The sequence below is a fragment of the Mytilus edulis genome, chromosome 12 (assembly GCF_963676685.1).
Source record: "Mytilus edulis chromosome 12, xbMytEdul2.2, whole genome shotgun sequence".
Taxonomy (NCBI): Eukaryota; Metazoa; Mollusca; class Bivalvia; order Mytilida; family Mytilidae; genus Mytilus; species Mytilus edulis.
In genome coordinates, this window is record NC_092355.1 from 58,620,040 (window position 1) to 58,640,794 (window position 20,755).

Genomic DNA, 20,755 nt, shown 5'->3' on the forward strand with positions numbered 1-20,755 from the left:
CTCTCTTCCAACGTTAACAGTCTGGACAACTCGGGTCTCTCCGATTGGTTAGTAGTACACAATCTACTTTCTTCATATATCAACAGTCAGAACTACTCGGGTCTCTCTGATTAGTTGGTGATACACAATTTACTCTCTTCCTACGTTAACAGTCAGAACAACTCGGGTCTCTCTGATTGGTTAGTGGTACACAATTTACTCTCTTCCAACGTTTACAGTCAGGACTACTCGGGTCTCTCTGTTTGGTAAGTGGTACACAATTTACTTCCTTCATATGTTAAAAGTCAGAACTACTCGGGTCTCTCTGATTAGTTGGTGATACACAATTTACTCTCTTCCTACGTTAACAGTCAGAACAACTCGGGTCTCTCTGATTGGTTAGTGGTACACAATCCACTCTCTTCCAACGTTAACAGTCTGGACAACTCGGGTCTCCCTGATTAGCTAGTTGTGCACAATTTACTCTTTTCCTACGTTAATAGTCAGATCAACATTGGTCTCTCTGATTAGTTAGTGTTACACAATTTACTCTCTTCCAACGTTAACAGTCAGGACTACTCGGGTCTCTCTGATCAGTTGGTGGTACACAATATACTCTCTTCTAACGTTTACAGTCTGGACAACTCTGGTCTCTCTGATTGGTAAGTGGTACACAATTTAATCTCTTCATATCTTAACAGTCGGAACAACTCTGGTCTATCTGATTGGTTAGTGGTGCCCAATTTACTCTCTTCCAATATAAACAGCCAGGACACCTCTGGTCTCTCTGATTGGTTAGTGGTACACATTTTACTCTCTTCCTACGTTAACAGTCAGGACAACTCGGGTCTCTCTGATTGGTTAGTGGTGCACAATTAACTCTCTTCCAACGTTAACAGCCAGGACAACTCGGGTCTCTTTGATTGGTTATTGGTACACAATTTACTCTCTTCCTACGTTAACAGCCAGGACAACTCGGGTCTCTTTGATTGGTTATTGGTACACAATTTACTCTCTTCCTACGTTAACAGCCAGGACAACTCGGGTCTCTCTGATTGGTAAATTGTACACAATTTACTCTCTTCCAACGTTAACAGTCAGGACAACTCTGGTCTCTTTGATTGGTTAGTGGTACATAATTTACTCTCTTCCAACGTTTACAGTCAGGACAACTCTGGTCTCTCTTATTAGGTAGTGGTACACAATTTACTCTCTTCCAACGTTAACAGTCAGGACAACTCGGGTCTCTCCGATTGGTTAGTAGTACATAATCTACTTTCTTCATATATTAACAGTCAGAACTACTCGGGTCTCTCTGATTAGTTGATAATACACAATTTACTCTCTTCATACGTTAATAGTCAGGACGACTCTGGTCTCTCTGATTGGTAAGTGGTACACAATTTACTCCCTTCATATGTTAACAGTCAGAACTACTCGGGTCTCTCTGATTAGTTGGTGATACACAATTTAATCTCGTCCTACGTTAACAGGCAAGATGACTCGGGTCTCTGAGATTGGTTGGTTGTTTTTATTATGGGTTTTAAAAATGTAATCGTTTTATATCCGCAAACAGTTTTTCCTTACCTTAGAATTGTTGTGAACCTAACATAATCACACTTGTCCAAAAAAATATTCTGCAAAATAGTGTGTCGTTTTGTGGCTTTTTCGAAATTATTGTTATTAAATTAATAACTTTTTTTTATTACGAAACTATTTACACAATTTGTATTTACTCCATAATAAGATACTTGCCGATAATTACCATTTTTGTAGGTGCTGATTGCTTTTTGGTCAACTGCTTCTACTGCAGAGAGACGAACTTGTGCTATACATTGGAACCGCCAATCAAAGCATATGTTTTAAATGAAGATTGCGTGTATCCAGAAAGTGGGCTCATGCGTTTCGATTCTGATATAAAACAAGATTACCTAAAGTTTGTTACTGGTAATAACGACATGAAAAAAACCTACACGTCATAAATCGTTATGCGTCCAAAGCGCTATTTTGCCTTTACCTTCAACTCCAGAGCAGAATATTTAAAAGCCAAAGATTCAAAATACCAAAAAGTTACTAAGGATGACTGGGGGTCTACCTCAAACTTGAAATCTAAAATAGCAGATAGCCATTGGTCTGTATCTCTCTTAAAACGTGCAAATTTTCAGAGTATATATAGTATGTGATTCATGTGTAAGACTTTTCATATTGATATAAAAAAAGTATGTGTATTGTATTCTATCAGGCTGTATTATAAAAAAGTACATAAAGTTTTTGTTTGGATTACTTTGGCACATAAGGGGAGAGAACTCAGATAGAGTATTTTTTGATATAATGTGTTGATATTGTTGCAAGAAGAAGACGAACCCAGTGAGCTCCTCTCTTGACTTTCTTATCTTTAAAAAATAATATAAAAGTTGTTTTTTTCATATTCTATATATCTTAACATTATAAGATGTCTAAAAAAAAATAAGATATGGTACGATTGCCCATAAGATAACTTTCAACAAGTGACCAACATGACACAAACATTAACAACTATAGGTCACCGTACGGCCTTCAATAATGAGCAAAGCCCATCTCGCATAGTCACCTATAAAAGGCCCCGAAATGACAATGTAAAACAAGCCCAACGAGAAAACTAATGGCCTTATTTTTGTACAAAAATGAATAACATAGTGGCAAAATGCAGTTTTTGGCTTATGTCTTTTTATCAAAGCATTTAATGCAAATCTGGAAGATTAAAAAATGGTCATCAGGTGGAGATCTATCTGTCCGGAAATTTTTAGAACCATCAGACAACCACTTGTTGGGTTGCTGTAACATTAAAATAACAAAATTGAAATCAATTGTTATATATCAGTTTACGATATAAAATGATCATTTTGCTTTTGTGTTTTTCTATCTCGAGAATTGTGCAACCTTCAATATCATCAGTATACAACTACTGAAAGGAGTGTAATTATAGAAAAAAAGTGTTTTGATAACTTGAACATATAAAGTACTATCAGGAGACCGGTCTTTTAGATTAGTTGAAATTTAAAGAGATATTTATACCCTAAATGGGAGATCTTAAATATCGTTCGTGGATAATTGTTTCAGCTCTTGCATGAATAAAATATAATTTAATTTATTTTGCAGACGACAATGATAAATTGAAACATAACCGCATATGATATAAGTTACACAATACCAAGGGCTCAAACTGTTAACAAAGAAAATATTTTCAATAAAAAAAGATTCGATTAATTAAAAGGTGAAACAGACAAATCAACATATAATAGGTCAACATATAACGTCAGCTCATAGTAACCACATAATTATTCGAAGTACAAACAATTGAAGTCAATCATAGAAGAGAACTTTGTGAACTGATACGAATGGATATATCTATCATATGTCTATGTATGCATACGATGTTCGTTGCTGTCCATAGTGAATCAAGAATTAAATTGATCTCAGCGCACTATAAACCTGAATATGACAACAACTATGAAGTAGAGAACGCCATTGACACCTATCGTGTTAGGTCTGTAGGGCTATGCGGTATAAAATGTATGTCAAATGCGCGTTGTTTGTCTTTCTTCTACAACAATCTTACAGGAATGTGCATTTTACACTCAGATCCGTTTACCTATACTGTGATGTCATCTTCAGCAAAAGGTTGGAAATTTTACCTTTCACAGGAACGTAAGTCTACATATAGCTACAAATCTTCTATATTTTCTTTAGTTTACAGAATTTTAATCCTATTACCGATACTGAGTGTATCAACAAGCATTGAGTTTTTCTTCCCGTGAGTACCATGAGCTAAGTAGTCTGTATTTCTGTGTTAACATGAATTATCTTTGTTAAGATTATATTAAAATCAACTGTTGGCAATCATTTTTTTTTTCGAAATATTAAGTAATGTCAACTCCAATGTTGAGCACAAGGGGTTTTTCAACTTTTTACTTTATTTGGCCTTTTAACGTTATTTTATTCGAGTGTATACTGGTGAGTCTTTTTGAAGACAAAAAGCACAAGTGATGTAAAGCATAACATGATCTTTGTATCTATGATAAGTTTATTCATAAAGGGTATTAATGTATTATATATATAGTCAACAAAAACGGACGGACAATCTTCTCCAGACATGAATTTCTATTAACAATGTTTATGTTCTAGACAATATGAGTACTAGTATATGGACCATGCACAGATACTCATATGGTCCGACCATACGCTTATGTCGACCATATGAGAATATAATTGTTTAATTGTTAACCGGCCAGGCCATAGGCGTATTTGGTTTTGTAAAATTATTCTTAGTAAATGCTTTTAATTCTATCTTCCTCCACATGAATACACAACTTGTTCTTCTAACAAAAACTGACAAAAGATACAAACTTAAATTGTTTATCTTTTACAAATTAGTTGAATCTTTAAATAATAAGGAGATGAATATCAACCAACATTAGAGACTTATCATTTTTAACCTGGGAGGGGGAGGGGGGCTGGTCAAAATGCAGGGGGGATCAAGTTTTTTTCTGTAAGTGGAAAAGGGGGGTTCAATTTTTAGAAATTCAAAGAGTGGAGATCATTTTTTTTGCAAATGGAAGTAAATAGTTTGCATTCTTCAAGAGACAAAATGTTAAGAAGAACATTACAAAAATCAAATAATTATATATTTTTACCATCATTGATCAAATTTATTTCATTACCATATATTATAATAATTTGTGTCCTGTATACATGGTATATGTACTGATTAAATTAGTTCACTGATCACACATCAATATAACCCTCAGCACCTAAAAGCTTAACAGTTAAAAAGTCAAACACGTCAGACTCATCTCCTGTACCTTGCATTTCAAGAGCTTCGTAAGAGTCTGATTCGGCTTGATTTTGATTTTCATCTGACTTTTGAAGCCCATAAGAGTTTGGCATGATTTTTTATTGTAAACATTATTCCAAACATAAACTGCTTCCGTTGTAAACGAAAATCTAAAGTAGCGAGGTTTTTTTAAAGCTGCCAATTTTTTCTTGGTCGAATTGATTTGAATATATATTTGTCTGGTTATTTCAAGTAAAACTGCCATGTTGTTTCATACTCACTAACTAAGCTTATTAGTTTAAGAGAAAATAAGTATGAATTAAAACAAAATCTACGATTTGTGTATAATTTCTTCAAAAGAAATCCAAATTACACTGCATCATGAAAGAATATAGTTTTAACTAATAAATTCACCAACAAATGATCATATATTTATCTAAGCTGCATACAAACAGTTGAATTTGATCCAAAGTTGATTAACACTACTAAATGTACATTTTTGTTTTCATTACAAGATCCTTTTGGGTTCAATTATACTTCCCATTCCCTCAAAAGTTGTACTTTTTAGGCCAAAACATTTGTTGGGGTTACTTACACTAGACATGCTAGACCAAATGTGAGATATGTGACAGTAAATGAGTAAATGATTCGTTCAAGCTGAATGAACTATCCATATATAAGTCTACCAATTCCATTGAGCTTTCAATATATAGCCATAAGTAAACTTAAGTTTACGAAGCGTTTAAGAAAGAGGTATATATATAACAGATCCCTTTTTATACTAAATAAAGTGTTGTTACTGTTTTTAAAAACATATACTTTTTACTGTATTTATTTTCTCCAAAACTGCCGAACAAGTGTTGTTTTTAGCCCAATATGGGTAATTAGTGACAAAAACGTAAGAAAAAGCATCCCAAAGCACAGGTTATGGCTTACGCTACCTACATATATTTCTTGGAAGAGCCCTATTTCAAGGCAACTTTCCCTCAAATATATTTTTGAGACTCATTCCAATGAGAACTTTTCATGTTTGCAATATTTCCGTGAAATAACATGACAAGTGTTTTCTATTTTAAAATGTTTAGTTAATCACAGAACAGTATATGATATCTAATATATATGTTCCTGCTTTAATATAGAAGGGATCACATTTTTTTTAAATGTTTTTAAGGGGGGATCAAATAAAAAAAGTGAAATATTAGTTGGGATCAAGAAAATTTTATATGTTTGATTTCAAAATGACCAGCCCCCCTCCCAGGTAAATAATGATAAGTCCCTTAGTATATCTGCTATCTTGCTTCGCCGGGGTCATTACAGAACGCATCGTGTGAATTTGTGTATTTAAAATAATACAAAAATCATTTATACAAATTGTGTTATTATGTGTTTCTATAGGAAAACAACATATCGGTATCCTTTTGATCAAATCTAAAAACCAAAATTAATGACAAACGCGATGATTTTAATTTTCCTATAGTCAACTTTCTATGTCTGTGTAGCAACATCCCAGCGGCACCAGCATATGGAGTATATGTGTCTCAATTGATAAGTTACTCTAGAACTAGCTCAAAGTACGTTGATTTTGTTGAACGAGGAATACTGCTTTCTCAAAAGTTGCTAAGACAGGGCTATGAATCAATCAAGTTGAGGTCATTACTCAAGAAATTTTACGGTCACCATAATGAGCTGATTGGCCATTATGACAAAAGTGTGTCAGAAATCATATCTGATATTCTTCCTCAGTCATATAACCTTCCATCATTACCGAACTGAACAAAGAAATAACACGACGGGTGCCGTATACGGTACAGGAAATGCTAACCCATCCGGAGCACCTGATTTCACTCACGGTTTTTTTGGAGTTCGTGTTTTTTCTTAATTATTATTATTGATAACTGTTGATGTAAATATCCTTTAGTTTTATTAGTCTTAGTTTACTCCTTGGTTTTGATTATTATTGTCTAAATACAAAACTAATAATACGTAAATACATATTAATTAGTAAGAGATATAAAATGAACAGTTCGTTCAATATCGTTTCCACGATGACTTTTACATGGTCTGTTGAGCATAGTCCTGTCTCAGTAACAATGTTCTGTAACTAACTTACCTACTTTTTAACCACTGGACAGTAAAACAAAATAAACAGCTATATTTGAAATGTTGAAATATTCGAGGTACATGACATAAATAAGACATTCGGTGACTAGACGGGAAAATATCATTGTAACCAGGATTTGTAAGTGGTACACAATTTGATCTTTACGTGTTGATGAAAACTCCTCATATACCTCTATTCATGATATTAGACTGGACATTTTTTTCTAATTTAAGAATTATTTCAGCTATAAGTGTTTCGTTCTATTATTTGGTATTTACAGTGAATAAATATTTTACCAGGTGCCGGTCGCTGTTTGGTCAACTTCTTCTACTACAGAGAACTTGACTTGTGTTATAAATTCGAACCACCAATTCAAGTATCCGTTTTTCATACCGATGTTGTGTGTCCAGCAATTGAACCCATGCGCATCGATTCTGATGAAAGACAAGATTATGTCAAGCTTGTAACAGGTAATAAAGACCTTGAAACCCTTACCAAGTCTCCCTAAAACCTTGGTGTTTTATAAAGGGATATGACAACACTATTAACGTGTATTGAAATAAGCCCCGCTTACTAGCCTTATTTGGAATATAAATGGTCTCCACAAGTTTGTGTGTAACCAATCGTAGTCCTAGAAATGTATAGGAGGTGAGATAAACTTACATTCATTTTGAGGAAACTTTGTAAAAGGTCAAAATCACAACAGAACTATTAATTTAAAACTGACATTGTAACAAAAAAAAACGTTTATTCATCGCATGGTCTGTAATGTCTTACGATAATGTGGCTTTATAATTACATACTGAGGTTTAGTTTTAGGCAGATGTACTGTCTGTACACAAACAGAGATTGTTTCATCAAACTAAGTATTTTATTATGTAACTAAAATAAATTTTTAAATCTATGAAAGTTTTTTCTATTGGTTTTAAATAATAATAAAAAAAAAAAGAATTTATAGATAAACATAAAACATTTAAAAGTCTTTAATAAACAAATGATCCATTGTATTCATTAATATGGTAATAATATTAAATCAAATAGCTATACTGTAAGATGAAATTATGACCTTGTACAACAATAAGTGCTCGGATTCGATAAACCTTTCGGAATGAAAAATAAATAAACTCTTTAATTCAAATGACACTTCAAATGTGTGCTATAGCGGCAAAGAAGATTCTAAATTATCAATATAATCGACCGTTTTGTTAATCTATAAGAAAGTGCCAGCTGACAGATACTAAAACACAGTAAAGTAAAATTGTTTTAAAGTTTTAAATCATACTCTGTCAAAAGCACTTACTGCGACGTCATAGCTCCTTTGTAACGTGTTTAAGCATAAATATAAGATTGTTGTTGAACATTGTATACTGTAACTTCAGAAATCATTGCGTGTATTTATAATTGTGATTTTGTCGTTTTAGAATCAAATGCGAATTTAATTTTTACGATTTTCATCAAAATCCTGATAAATTCATATAAAAAATTTCAAATTGCAAGTTTAAATTATTGCGTTTACAACTCTGTCGCATCTTTTGCAATACAAAAAACCTCGCAATAATTTCTGAATTTACAGTACATGTAACAGTATAAGACACAACAACACGTATTGTACATGTTGTATGATTGCACCAACCTATTCACATACATGTTTACTTAATGCCTGAACATTTTGATATTGTTTTTTTTTAATACATGTTAGTATTTAACATCATCATGATTTCTTAAATACGCTACCTCAACTGAATAAAAGCATGCATGGGTTATACAAAAACATCTTAAAAATGTCTTTTGCTAATCTATAATTAATACAGACATCAATTTTTTTTCAGCTGACATTGGAAGAGTGTACTATACGCAAATATGTATACAAGGTAAAAAGACACAAGGAAAATGGAAGTACAACGATGGAACTATGATGGAGTATTTCAGGTGGCGCCAAGATGAACCAAGCGGATTATCTAACGTCATCGCTATGAGGCGGTGGAATAACTACAACTGGAAAAATCCTCATCCAGATGAGAAGTGTACCTATATGTGTGAATATCGACCATAAATTTAAATATAGTGACGTTAACCAATATAAAGAAAAAACGTTGACTTCTTCTGTAAAGCTAACTCTTCTACTTTTCTTTTTAGTTCATACCATATAGATTAATTCAGAATTGTTCTATGTTAAATTTGTCTATAATACACTATGCATATACTGAAATAAACATAAGTCATGGTAAATCTTGTTAATGTACAAGTGCACATGACACCACAAGATCATCAAGACGTTTATATCTGAGTACTACTGCCACTAAGTCATTTATGCAAGCAAATACATTTGTTTGAGATTTTCACATTTGTCAAAGCCATTTCCTTTTCCCAATAAAAAAAAATCCAAATTTGATGTGAGGTTCCAAATTCCAACAAGTTTACGTTTTGCATTTATTATCTATAAGTTCACCTCTAGAACAGAATGTATTAAAACCTAATAATTCTTACAAACTTGGCATTTTTTTTTTATTTCCGATTTATTTTAGCTTACTCCAAATTACTTGCTATTCAACAGTTGACGTAGTTTAATGTTTACTTGCACGTATCTGTTATTGTGCAAATAATGACGAAGAACAACAAAATAACAAAATAAATCAAAATCAAAACTCCATTTCAAAGATCGTTTTTCCGAATTTGCAGCATGTTCGTTAATAGTTAATCTTCAGATTGGAAGTTTTTATTCGCATGCCATAATGTTTTGCAATGACGTTAATCTTTACACAACTATGAAGACATGTGGAGACTTTCAAGACGTAATACGCCGCCATTTTTAGATCATTTTTCTAATCAATATTCAATTGATCTTTCAATAAACATAAGTAATTATCGACCAGTTTTGTTGTCTCACATGTTCAATCTGCTAGCCCTCAGTGTTCTGTTTGTTGTCTCACATGTTCAATCTGCTAGCCCTCAGTGTTCTGTTTGTTGTCTCACATGTTAAATCTGCTAGCCCTCAGTGTTCTGTTTGTTGTTTGCTTTTGTTTTATTTATTTGTTTAGTTAAAGCAAAATATGCTTTGATTATCTTTTAAACTTGCTTGCTATGATTTATGCATGCATGTTCAGCTATTACAGTATGCATATGTTTTATTTTGATGTGTCTTCTGTCAAATGGTTGATGTGTTAGTTTGTATATTTCATGCCGGATGAAATTTACTTAGTACTTACTTACTTACTCACCACACATTGTCAAGAAATATAAAAGAAAATTATACAGTTTAACAGATTGTTTAAAATTTCAGCAGTGAAATCGAGAGTTTGCATAATCGTTTGTAATAATGATATGTGGAATTGTATGCGAGGTAATCTACAGCAGGAAAAGATATGTTCATGTCTGAATTTGAGCCTAATATTTTGAGCATTTTATCAAGCTATTGATATCAAAATTTGTTATAATCAATAGCTGTGATATTATCTGTCGTAAGAATCAAGGGCATTGACGGGTTGGTTTATATTCTTCTTTATTAGTAAATTACTCTGTGGCGAAATCTGCCTATGCAGATAACCTGGCCAATCCAATTGTTAAATTATTATATTGCCTAATTTTTATATGACTCATATGTAATAAAACATCCACTCAATAATGTGTTCTTATTCTACCAATTAATTGCAGATGTCCATGTACGTGTAAAGCATTTCTTATTAGATTCGACTTTATGTTCTTTATTTGTGAACTTGAACTTTGGAATAAAACCAAGCGGTATGATGGCCAATGACACAATTTTTCAGTAGGGGCCAATTGACGCAAAAGCTAGCAACTATAGGCCATCATGAGGGTAATGATCAAATTGTATACCGCTCAACAACCAATTAATGTCTTCATAATGAAAAGTGTGAAACAATTCATTTCAGAATCTTTTTATCGAATAAAGCCATTTCAATTTATGTTTTATAGTGTGTCTTTTTTATGATGTGATGTTACACTATTGTTTCAGATAAGGGCGATGGTTTGGTACCTTATGACACATCTTAACTCGCTGCATGAGTTTTCACCTGTCCTAAGTCAGGAATTTTATTTTCATTAGTGGTCGTTTGTTGATGTGGTTCATCGGTGTTTCTCGGTTCTTTTTTATATCGATTAGACCGTTGGTTTTCCCGTTTGAATGGTTTTACACACGTAATTTTTGGGGCAATTTACTCTCTTCCAACGTTAACAGTCTGGACAACTCTGGTCTCTCTGATTGGTTAGTGGTACACAATTTACTCTCTTCCAACGTTAACAGCCAGGACTACTTGGGTCTCTCTGTTTGGTTAGTGGTACACAATTTACCGTCTTCCAACGTTAACAGTCATGACAACTCGGGTCTCTCTGATTGGTATGTGGTACGCAATTTACTCTCTTCCAACGTTAACAGTCATGACAACTAGGGTCTCATTGATTGGTTAGTGGTACGCAATTTACTCTCTTCTAACTTTAACAGTCAGGAATACTCTGTTCTCTTTGATTAGTCAGTGGTACGCAATTTACTCTCTTCCAACAGTAACAGTCATGACAACTCGGGTCTCTCTGATTGGTTAGTGGTACGCAATTTACTCTCTTATTACGTTAACAGTCATGACAACTCTGGTCTCTATGATTGGTTAGTGGTACACTATTTACTATCTTCCAACGTCAATAGTCATGACAACTCGGGTCTCTCTGATTGTTAAGTGGTACGCAATTTACTCTCTTCCAACGTTAACAGTGTGGACAACTCTGGTCTCTCTGATTGGTTAGTGGTACACAATTTACTCTCTTCTAATGTAAACAGCCAGGACAACTCGGGTCTCTCTGATTGGTTAATGGGACACAATGTACTCTTTTCTAACGTTAACAGCCAGGACTACTCGGGTCTCCCTGATTGGTTAGTGATACACTATTTACTCTCTTCCAACATTAACAGTCAGGACAACTCTGGGTTCTCTGGTTGGTTAGTGGTACACGATGTTCTATCTTCCAACGTTAACAGGCAAGACAACTCGGGATTCTGAGATTGGTTGGTTGTTTTTAAAATGGAACCTGTTTTAAAATCAATCGTTTTATAACCGCCAAATTACATTCCAGCTCCTTCGTTCTACCAGGGGGGATCTGATCCGGATATTCGGACAAGGTGTTAGATCACCCTCTGGTCTCCGGCATTATGTAAATAGTCATTTCTTTTGGGGCATCATTCTTTACAGACAGTCCCCTGAACATCATTATCATCAGACGAAACTAAAAATGCCAAAGATATCAAGAGGATAATCAAACCATAAGTCGAAGTCGAAAACAAACCGACAACGCCATGACAAAAAACGAAAAAGACAAAAAGACAAAACAAAACTATTGGTATACAAAAGATGTAACGAAAATACTTAAAGATTAAGCAAGACGAACTCGTTCAAAACCCATGCTTCAAAAGTGTTAGTAGATCCTGCTGCGCATGTGACATCTGTCTAGTTACGTCTATGGAATACCGCGATCAGCTATTACAATGATGTTCGCTTGTCATGTTTTGGAATTTTTGTCAGATTTTCGCAATCCTCTGGTTTTATCCATTTGAATGTCTTCAAAAAGTTTGCCCAATACCCCTATTTTTCTTTTTATAAATCTTTTACATGTATAATGATAAGCCATCTGTAAAAGTCTTACAATTTTATTTATTTTTAATAGAATTTGAGAACTTACACTTGTCAAAGATAAAGCTATGAAAAGTCAAGAGAGAAATTTTCCAGCCAAAACTGCAATGGCTAATATCTCGATAACAGGCACTTTTTGGTTCCTTTATTACTCTCCTATCAATATAAACTAGTGTTTTGAAAAGCTAATTATTTTGAAACTGATAAGCAAACTCCCTTAATTGATAAAACATAATACACTAACCGATTAGTATTCGACTCTTATCTCACCATAAGACTTCTTTGTAAACCATCGATCAAGTGCATTTCTAACCCTGAAATTGAACGAGTGTAAATTATTAAATTGAAACGTTTATGAAAAAAAATAAGACTTATACCATTGTATATCGGTATAAACACAGACAAAGACAAATTAAAAAGCACTAAGAACAACACTTAAAACTCGAGTAAGATCATTATGAACCTCCTTTAAAGAGGTTGGCTTCTCAGTTTCAAAATAACAAACTTTTCATAACATCATGTAAATAAAGGAACCAAAAGAGCAAAAATAAAATATAAGGGCAATGTGCTTGTTTTCAAGATATAAGCCATTGAAATTTTGGCCGGAAAGTGTTCTCTCTAGACTTTTCATAGCTTAATTATTAACAAGTTTAATTTCTCAAAAACTATTGAAAATAACAATATTTATAAAAAGGAAAAGTGGGGGTCAATTGGCAATTTTTTTAAGACATGCAAATGGATAAAACCAGAGGATTTCGAAAATTTGCCAAGAATTCTAAAAGATGACAAGCGAACTTCCTTAAACAAAACTATGGGTGATCTCAGGTGCTCTGGACGGGTATCTTGCTCCACGTTTGGAACTCGTCGTGTTGCTGATGTAAGTACACATCTGGTGATAAGTATAATTTGGTAAGTCACATTCGAGGAAAAGAGGATGGAATTGTGGTTCCAACTTTACCACTTAGAACTCTATTCTTAATATTTGGTTAAAGAATATCCCAGGGCATCAATAATATATACATATATTATATTGAGAGTATTCCATTAGGGCATCATTTCTGATTTTTTTTACCAGAGACAAAATATATAAGAACAGGTTTATGTTCAAGTATTGACCTATTTGATCAAATAATAATAACACTTTATTACAAAAGCAAAAACAATTGAGAATGGAAATGAGGAATGTTTAAAGAAAACAACTATTGCAACCCAACCAAAGTATTCGTATTTTCAATTGAAAGGAACAAAGACTGCAAATACATGTTTTCTATCTCCATGTCACATGTCACATTGTAATCGATACCACCTCAGTTTTTTTATAAAAAGGACTATTTGTGAGTGCGGCTTTAAACAGTTTATATTTGCGGGATACGAATGAATTCACAGGAGAACAAACTGGAGTATATTTTATCCGCGAGCGAAATCTGACTTTCATAAACCGAATTCGACTTATAACCCGGTTTTTACTAACCTGAACAACACACTGATACCACATGTAGAGCAGGATCTGCTTACCCTTCCGGAGAACCTGAGATCTCCCCTCCGAAGTTTTAAGTGGGATTCGTGTAGCTCAGTCTTTTGTTTTCGATGTTATGTTATATGCACTGTCGTTTGTCTGTTTGTCTTTTCTTTTTTTAACCATGGTGTTGTCAGTTTATTTTCGATACATGAGTTTGAATGTCCCTTTGGTATCCTTTGCCTCTTTTTCTCTATCTGGTCATATATTTGTGAATGATGTAGTGTTCCTCAAACATTTCAGAATTGCACGTATAGCTGTTTCTTTTTTTTTCTGTCCAAGAGTTGCAATATTCATTTTGTTTTTTGTTAAGTAACAGTAACAGTATTGTTTATTAAAACTTTTCAGTCTTTATACTGGTCCAAGTTTAAGACATACATCTGGGTCATTTCAACATACCTTATAAGTAACACTATTTGTTTTACCGGTTCATGTAATGAACAAAAAATAGAACGGAAATCATTTATTTGATATACATGTACAATTTTCTCACAATCAATTTGGAAATAAAAACTTGCAGAATAAGTAACGATAAAACTTTTACCGATCTTCCTTGAAATTAGAGATACAGTCATGTATAAACAAACATCCAGAAATAATAAAAAGTATATTTCCCAAATTCGCTTTTAGAGAAAAAATACAGGTTTGCCTTTCGTATTGAATGGCAATACAATACAATTTTACAATAAAAAAAAGTGTCGGATGATACCAGAGGAACAGTCAATCTCATAAATCAAAAATGAACTGACAACTCATGGAAAAAAATGAAAAAAAAAAGATCCCTAAAGATTGAGCAACACGAACACCATCACAAGATGGAAGCAGAAAATGGTGGATTTAACCTGGTTTTATAGCTATCCTTACCTTTAAAGGGGCACTAGCTGTCAAATTCATTGTAACCGATTTGACTCAAATTCTCATATTTGGTTTATAACAATGTAAAACATTTATCCAAACTATCAAAAGTCTAAAATAAACAGTTTACAGAGCATGGGGTAGATAATATATAGGTTTGTTTCGTGTGTATTTTAGTCCAGACGCCATCTAATTAACTATCGATTTGACCTCAAATGACCATATAAGCGATGTAAACAAAAATAAAGATACGAATAGATTAAACCAACACGTGCAATTGCATTTTTATAGGTCTGTTTTATTTTATTTTATAGATTACAAATAGATGTTTCTCATTGTTTTTATCCATATAAGAATGATTTTATGTGCATCGAATTAGTAATCAAATGAATTACCGTAGTTTCACTTTCATTGTTGACATTCTTTTTCTTTAAATAACCAGTACACGTACAATGCATGCGTTGTCAATCTCTAGCTAGGGGTTAACTTGAAGTTCACATGAATACCGGTTAGAATGATGATGACGTTTTCACTTGCAAGTGAATCAGTCAAAAATTATGTTTATTCGCTTATTTCAACAAAATTAAAGGAAATTGATTGCTAAAAGCAAATTATTATTTCATTATTCCAATTTGATTAATGATTGATCTAAAAAAAATCATACTTAATTTTTTTATATCTATTGTAGCTAGTGCCCCTTTAACTAAGAACGTTAATTAATTTATCAAACTTTATCAAAATATGTGTGAGGAGTATGACAATCGCATAGAGTTCTATCAAATCTACAGAATTGAGAAAGATCGATTTCATTTTTTGTACATAAATAAGGCCGTTAGTTTTCTCGTTTGAATTATTGAATTATTTAACAATGTCATTTCGGGGCCTCTTATAGCTGACTATGTGGTATGGGCTTTGCTCATTGTTAAAGGCCGTACGGTGACTTATAATTGTTAATTTCTGTGTCATTTTGGTCTCTTGTGGACAGTTGTCTCATTGGCAATCATACCACATCTTTTTATATTTAGCTCTACTTAGATGTCATTTTGTCATTTCGTGTGGACACAGGCCGTTACGTTGCATTGGTGAAAAGATACACGAGAGCCAGTGCGGTCTATGTAAAAGCAAAAAGGTTACAATTTTTAAATTTTTAAATATACAAGAACCTTAATGTGAACAGTTAATTTAATTGATTTTATATTTTCCAAGACAATCTTCAAAATGTCTATGCAAATCAGCTTTTACAAAACGCAGACACTTTCTTCACAACAACACGTAACTGTACTACTTTGTTTATTTTTTGTTTATGCTAGTTTCATTGAAGTGACATATAAGCCCAATGGTTTTCTATCTTTTTTGTGATGTAATGTTAAATAAATATAAGGTAAAACAAAACTTAGTATTGCATGTCATATGAATTCAAAGTAAAGTTTTATATTTTTTATATGCTGTTATATAAATTTTTAGAAAATCCGGAAATTTTCATATGAAAGTCTTTGATATAATATGACCATTTTATCTTTTTACACTATATTTCATAGAAGGTATTCAACAATCAGCTATAAATTGTCACAATAAAACTCTAACTATCTTCTGATAAAATGTATTGTAAACCAAAACAGAAGCAATGACTGTGATAAACATTCTTATGTTGTACTGTTATACCACTGTCCCAGGTAAGGGGAGGGTTGTTATCCCGCTCAAATGTTTAACCCCGTCACATTATGTATGTATGTATGTGCCTGTCCCAAGTCAGGAGCCTGTAATTCAGTGGTTGTCGTTTGTTCATGTATTATATATTTGTTTTCGATAATTTTTTGTACATAAATAGGCCTTCGAGATCTTTTTTAGCTAACTATGCGGTATGGGCTTTGCTCATTGTTTCAGGCCGTACGGTGACCTATAATTGTTAATTTATGTGTCATTTTGGTCTCTTGTGGAGAGTTGTCTTATTGGCAATCATACCACACTGTTTTATAGTATGTATATTGTACTATTGTTCACAAAAATAGATGGAGTTCAAAGATGAGTGAATATTGTGTAATAGGCGCTATACATGCGTTATACAGGTCATGCTTATACAAATGACAAACTGTAGAGAGATTACATATTAACTTACGATTGTTAAGGATGGTCGTGTTGTCATGTCGATCATGACAGTACATTTCATAATTTGGAAATCAACTCACGTAATCGATAACAAAAAGTAGAATTTTAAATGTAAATTCCAAGTCATTTAGAAATCCCTTATAAATATTATTCTTTTAATCAGTGTTTATGTATTGCATACAACAGCTACAGCGTTAATGGAGACATTAAATTTCCATCAGCTTAAGGTGGTACCTAACACTACAGGGAGATAACTCTATAAAATCAGCTACACGTTTTTATTACGTTGCGTTGTTAAGGGAATATTAAGCTTCTCAATGATCAGAATTAGTGTTTGTCAAATTGCTATATAACCAGTGCAATTTTTTTGATAAAATGGTTGGTTCAAAATTTTGAAATTTTTATATTTTTGTCAAAGAGTCAAAGTTAATACTTTGTCAAAATTTTATGAAATTTAAACGAGCCAAATTTATTTTAGTGAAGGTGGTGGGTACCGCCTTAATATTGACAATTGTCAGCGATGCTCATCAACATTGAAATAAGAGTTTTCGAATGTTCTATTATTTGATCTAAAAGTTTACTTCTTCTTTAACATTAACTATTCTACTTTTCTATTTGATACTAATCATAAGAATTAATTTAGAATAAACTGATGTATAAAATATATCTATTATACCCTAATCATACACTTAAATACACAAGCTGTTTTACCTGGTTATTGTGATTACTGAGTTGATGAAAGAGTGCTCTTGTATCAAAATTCATAATTTTGAAATACATTGCGAACGAGCTTCAATTAAGATTTAATCTCACGTGCTCGTAGTAATTGTGCGTTTTGTTTAACTTTTGTGTACAATATCTGCTTTTTGAGATTAAGTGACACAGACAATAAGCAATTCTTGATATTGAATAGCGTCACAATCTTTAATTTTGTGATCGATATTCACACATATAAGAACAATTTAGTCAAGGATTAGAAGCCAACCACCTGTAGTCGCTAGACCGAGTCATGCGAATAACGGTAGATGATCCACTTGGTTCATTTGGTAGCCATCTATATATTCCATCGCAGTTCCATCGTTGTACGTCCATTCGCCATGCGTCTTTTTACCTTGTATGCATATTCCGAGTTTGTACACTCTCCCGATGTCAGCTGAAATAAATGCATGTCTGTAATAACTATAGATAAGGGATAGAAATCCTACAGGAGTTATTGTATAATCCATGCTGGATTTAATTTAGTTGATGCATGTAAAATGTTCCTGTCGAGCTTCCCCGTCAATGACATGTGTTTTGTCCTTCCTTGATGTCGGACTGATGTCAGATACGTCCGCCTTGATTCCGTCTTGATAAAAATTGATTTGATAAGAACTTCAAGTAGGTGAAGTTATATTACATTCAATTAACCAAAATGTCATATCCACAAAAGCACAAATGTTGCATAAGGCGAGTGCCAGTCTTTGAAGATATGAAGGAAGAGAACCACTTTTCGTTAAAATTTAAGTTTAATGATTAATGTTGTGACCTTTCAAAAATAAGCCTGAAAAAAACAATTTAACTATCTCACACCATAGCTCTTTAGCTTTCATGATTGATACATACTAAAATAATTATACTCTCTGGAAGACGTTAAGATCGTTTTTATTTATAGGTAATTAAACCAACAATTGTTGTTTTATATACCTGATTAACACCATGAAATATATGTTTTTCAATGCCATTCACTTTGACCTTTGCAACACTGACTCAAACATCCATAGAATAGGTAGTATATACTAGTAAGTTTTCCTTCTTGTTAATGTTGTCAAGAAGTCATATCTAAATGATGGTATACTAGTAATAAAGATATTCGTATGGACTAGTAGTAATACCTAGTATTATTCTGGAAATATTTAATCAATTAAGTGGCACTGACTGAAAGGTATCCAAAATAAAGCTGTGGTATGATTGTCTGTGTTTAACAGTATAGGAAAAACACTATTGTTGAATTATCTTTTCACAATTTTTACCTAGTGTGTCTGTTTGTTTTGTTCACGCATCGTTGACAATGTAATGCAATTTGATGCGGCTGTCATACAAGTGAGAGGTTTAGCTAGCTATAAAACAGGTTCAATCCACCATTTTCTACATAAGAAAATGCCTGCAAAAAGTCAGGAATATGACAGTTGTTTTTCATTCGTTTGATGTGTTTGAACTTTTGATTTTGCCATTTGATTCCTTTTTGAATTTTCCTCGGAGTTCAGTTTTTTTGTGTTTTACTTTTTTCAAGGTCGTGAAAGAAATTATATAATTTTAAAGTTTGATTGTGAATTTTTCAAACCGAATCATCTTAGAAATCTTATGTATATGGAAATATGTTTTAGACATTTTTTGCATTTTTTTTTACATATCTTACTTTCATATTTTGCAAAGAAATGAAATGATTAATGGTTGATACTTAAACATATTAAGTAACTGTTCGGTATTGTTAAACCTTGTCTTAAGAAGTAATTGATGCAAGCTGTACTTTATTATGGCTTTAACATTGGTATGCATTATTCTCTTGATTTGTTTTTGCCCGAGCGATAGTGAGGGCTTAAATAACACGAATATAATGCCTATCCATGTTAAAACTACAATAAAGTAGAGCTTGTATCAATTATTTTGATTCTGATTAGGACAATTAATGTAATTTCTATGTCCAATGTGTATAAGAGCAGAGCGTTTGTGTATGATCTCAATTCCTGGACACACGAACTCTTCATAAGCATCAACTACTCGAATAGCTGGTCCAAAGTTAAAACACAAGTCCAGTTCTCTGTAGTAGAAGAAGTTCACCAAACAGCGACCGGCACCTGAAAATTTAATTATCAACTGTGGTTATTGTATTATGGAACAAATACTGATAGCTAAAATAGTTTCGTAATAAAAGAAACAATAACGAAAAAGTCACAAAACGATACACTATATTGCAGAACTATTTTTGACAAGTTCAATATTAAAAACAACCAACCAATCTCAGAGACCCGAGTTATCCTGACTGTTAACGTGGGAAGACATTAAATTGTGTACCACTAATCAATCAGAGAGACCCGAGTTGTCCTGACTGTTAACGTTGGAAGAGAGTAAATTATGTACCACCAACCAATCAGAGAGACCCGAGTTGTCCTGACTTTTAACGATGGAAGAGATTAGATTGTGTACCACTAACCAATCAGAAAGACCCGAGTTGTCCTGACTGTTGCCGTTGGAAGAGAGTAAATTATGTACCACTGATCAATTAGAGAGACCCGAGTTGTCCTGACTGTTAACGTTAGAAGAGATTAAATCGTGTACCACTAACTAATCAGAGAGACAACAGTTAAAAGTATATTTTTCTTTTTAATCATAGAATTGTTTTCTTCCTGTCTACGAAATAAAGAATAATGTTATGTACAAAAATCATTCAGGAGAAATCAAATGTATTTTCCATTAAATGCCACCTCAAAATATGTTGATTTTAAAATCTCTTTAATGAGTTATAATAAATTCTTATTATCATCATGATCATGTCATGTGATTCAAAAGGAGAGGTTGAAGATATACCAAAAGTCTATTTACACTCATAAATAGATAACCAACTGACAAGCCATTACAAAAGAAATAAAGAAAGATTTCCAAGAAGGCTTTTATTTTATAAAACACAGCATAGAAAAATAAACACTTAGCAATACTAGCCCATAAACAAACGTTGGTTATATCTGATATTCCTGGTGGGGTTAGCCTATCCT

The 20,755-nt window shown here is 32.9% G+C and overlaps 1 protein-coding gene across 1 annotated transcript; it reads left to right on the plus strand.

Annotated features, from left to right (window-relative positions):
- The first annotated feature begins 3,281 nt into the window (after positions 1-3,281).
- On the plus strand, positions 3,282-9,864 carry LOC139498863 (uncharacterized). The gene is made up of 3 exons (XM_071287448.1): positions 3,282-3,666; positions 7,193-7,363; positions 8,723-9,864. Exons 1-3 carry the CDS (start codon positions 3,357-3,359, stop codon positions 8,944-8,946), a joined length of 705 nt encoding a protein of 234 aa, XP_071143549.1. The 5' UTR covers positions 3,282-3,356; the 3' UTR covers positions 8,947-9,864.
- The last annotated feature ends 10,891 nt before the right edge of the window (positions 9,865-20,755 follow it).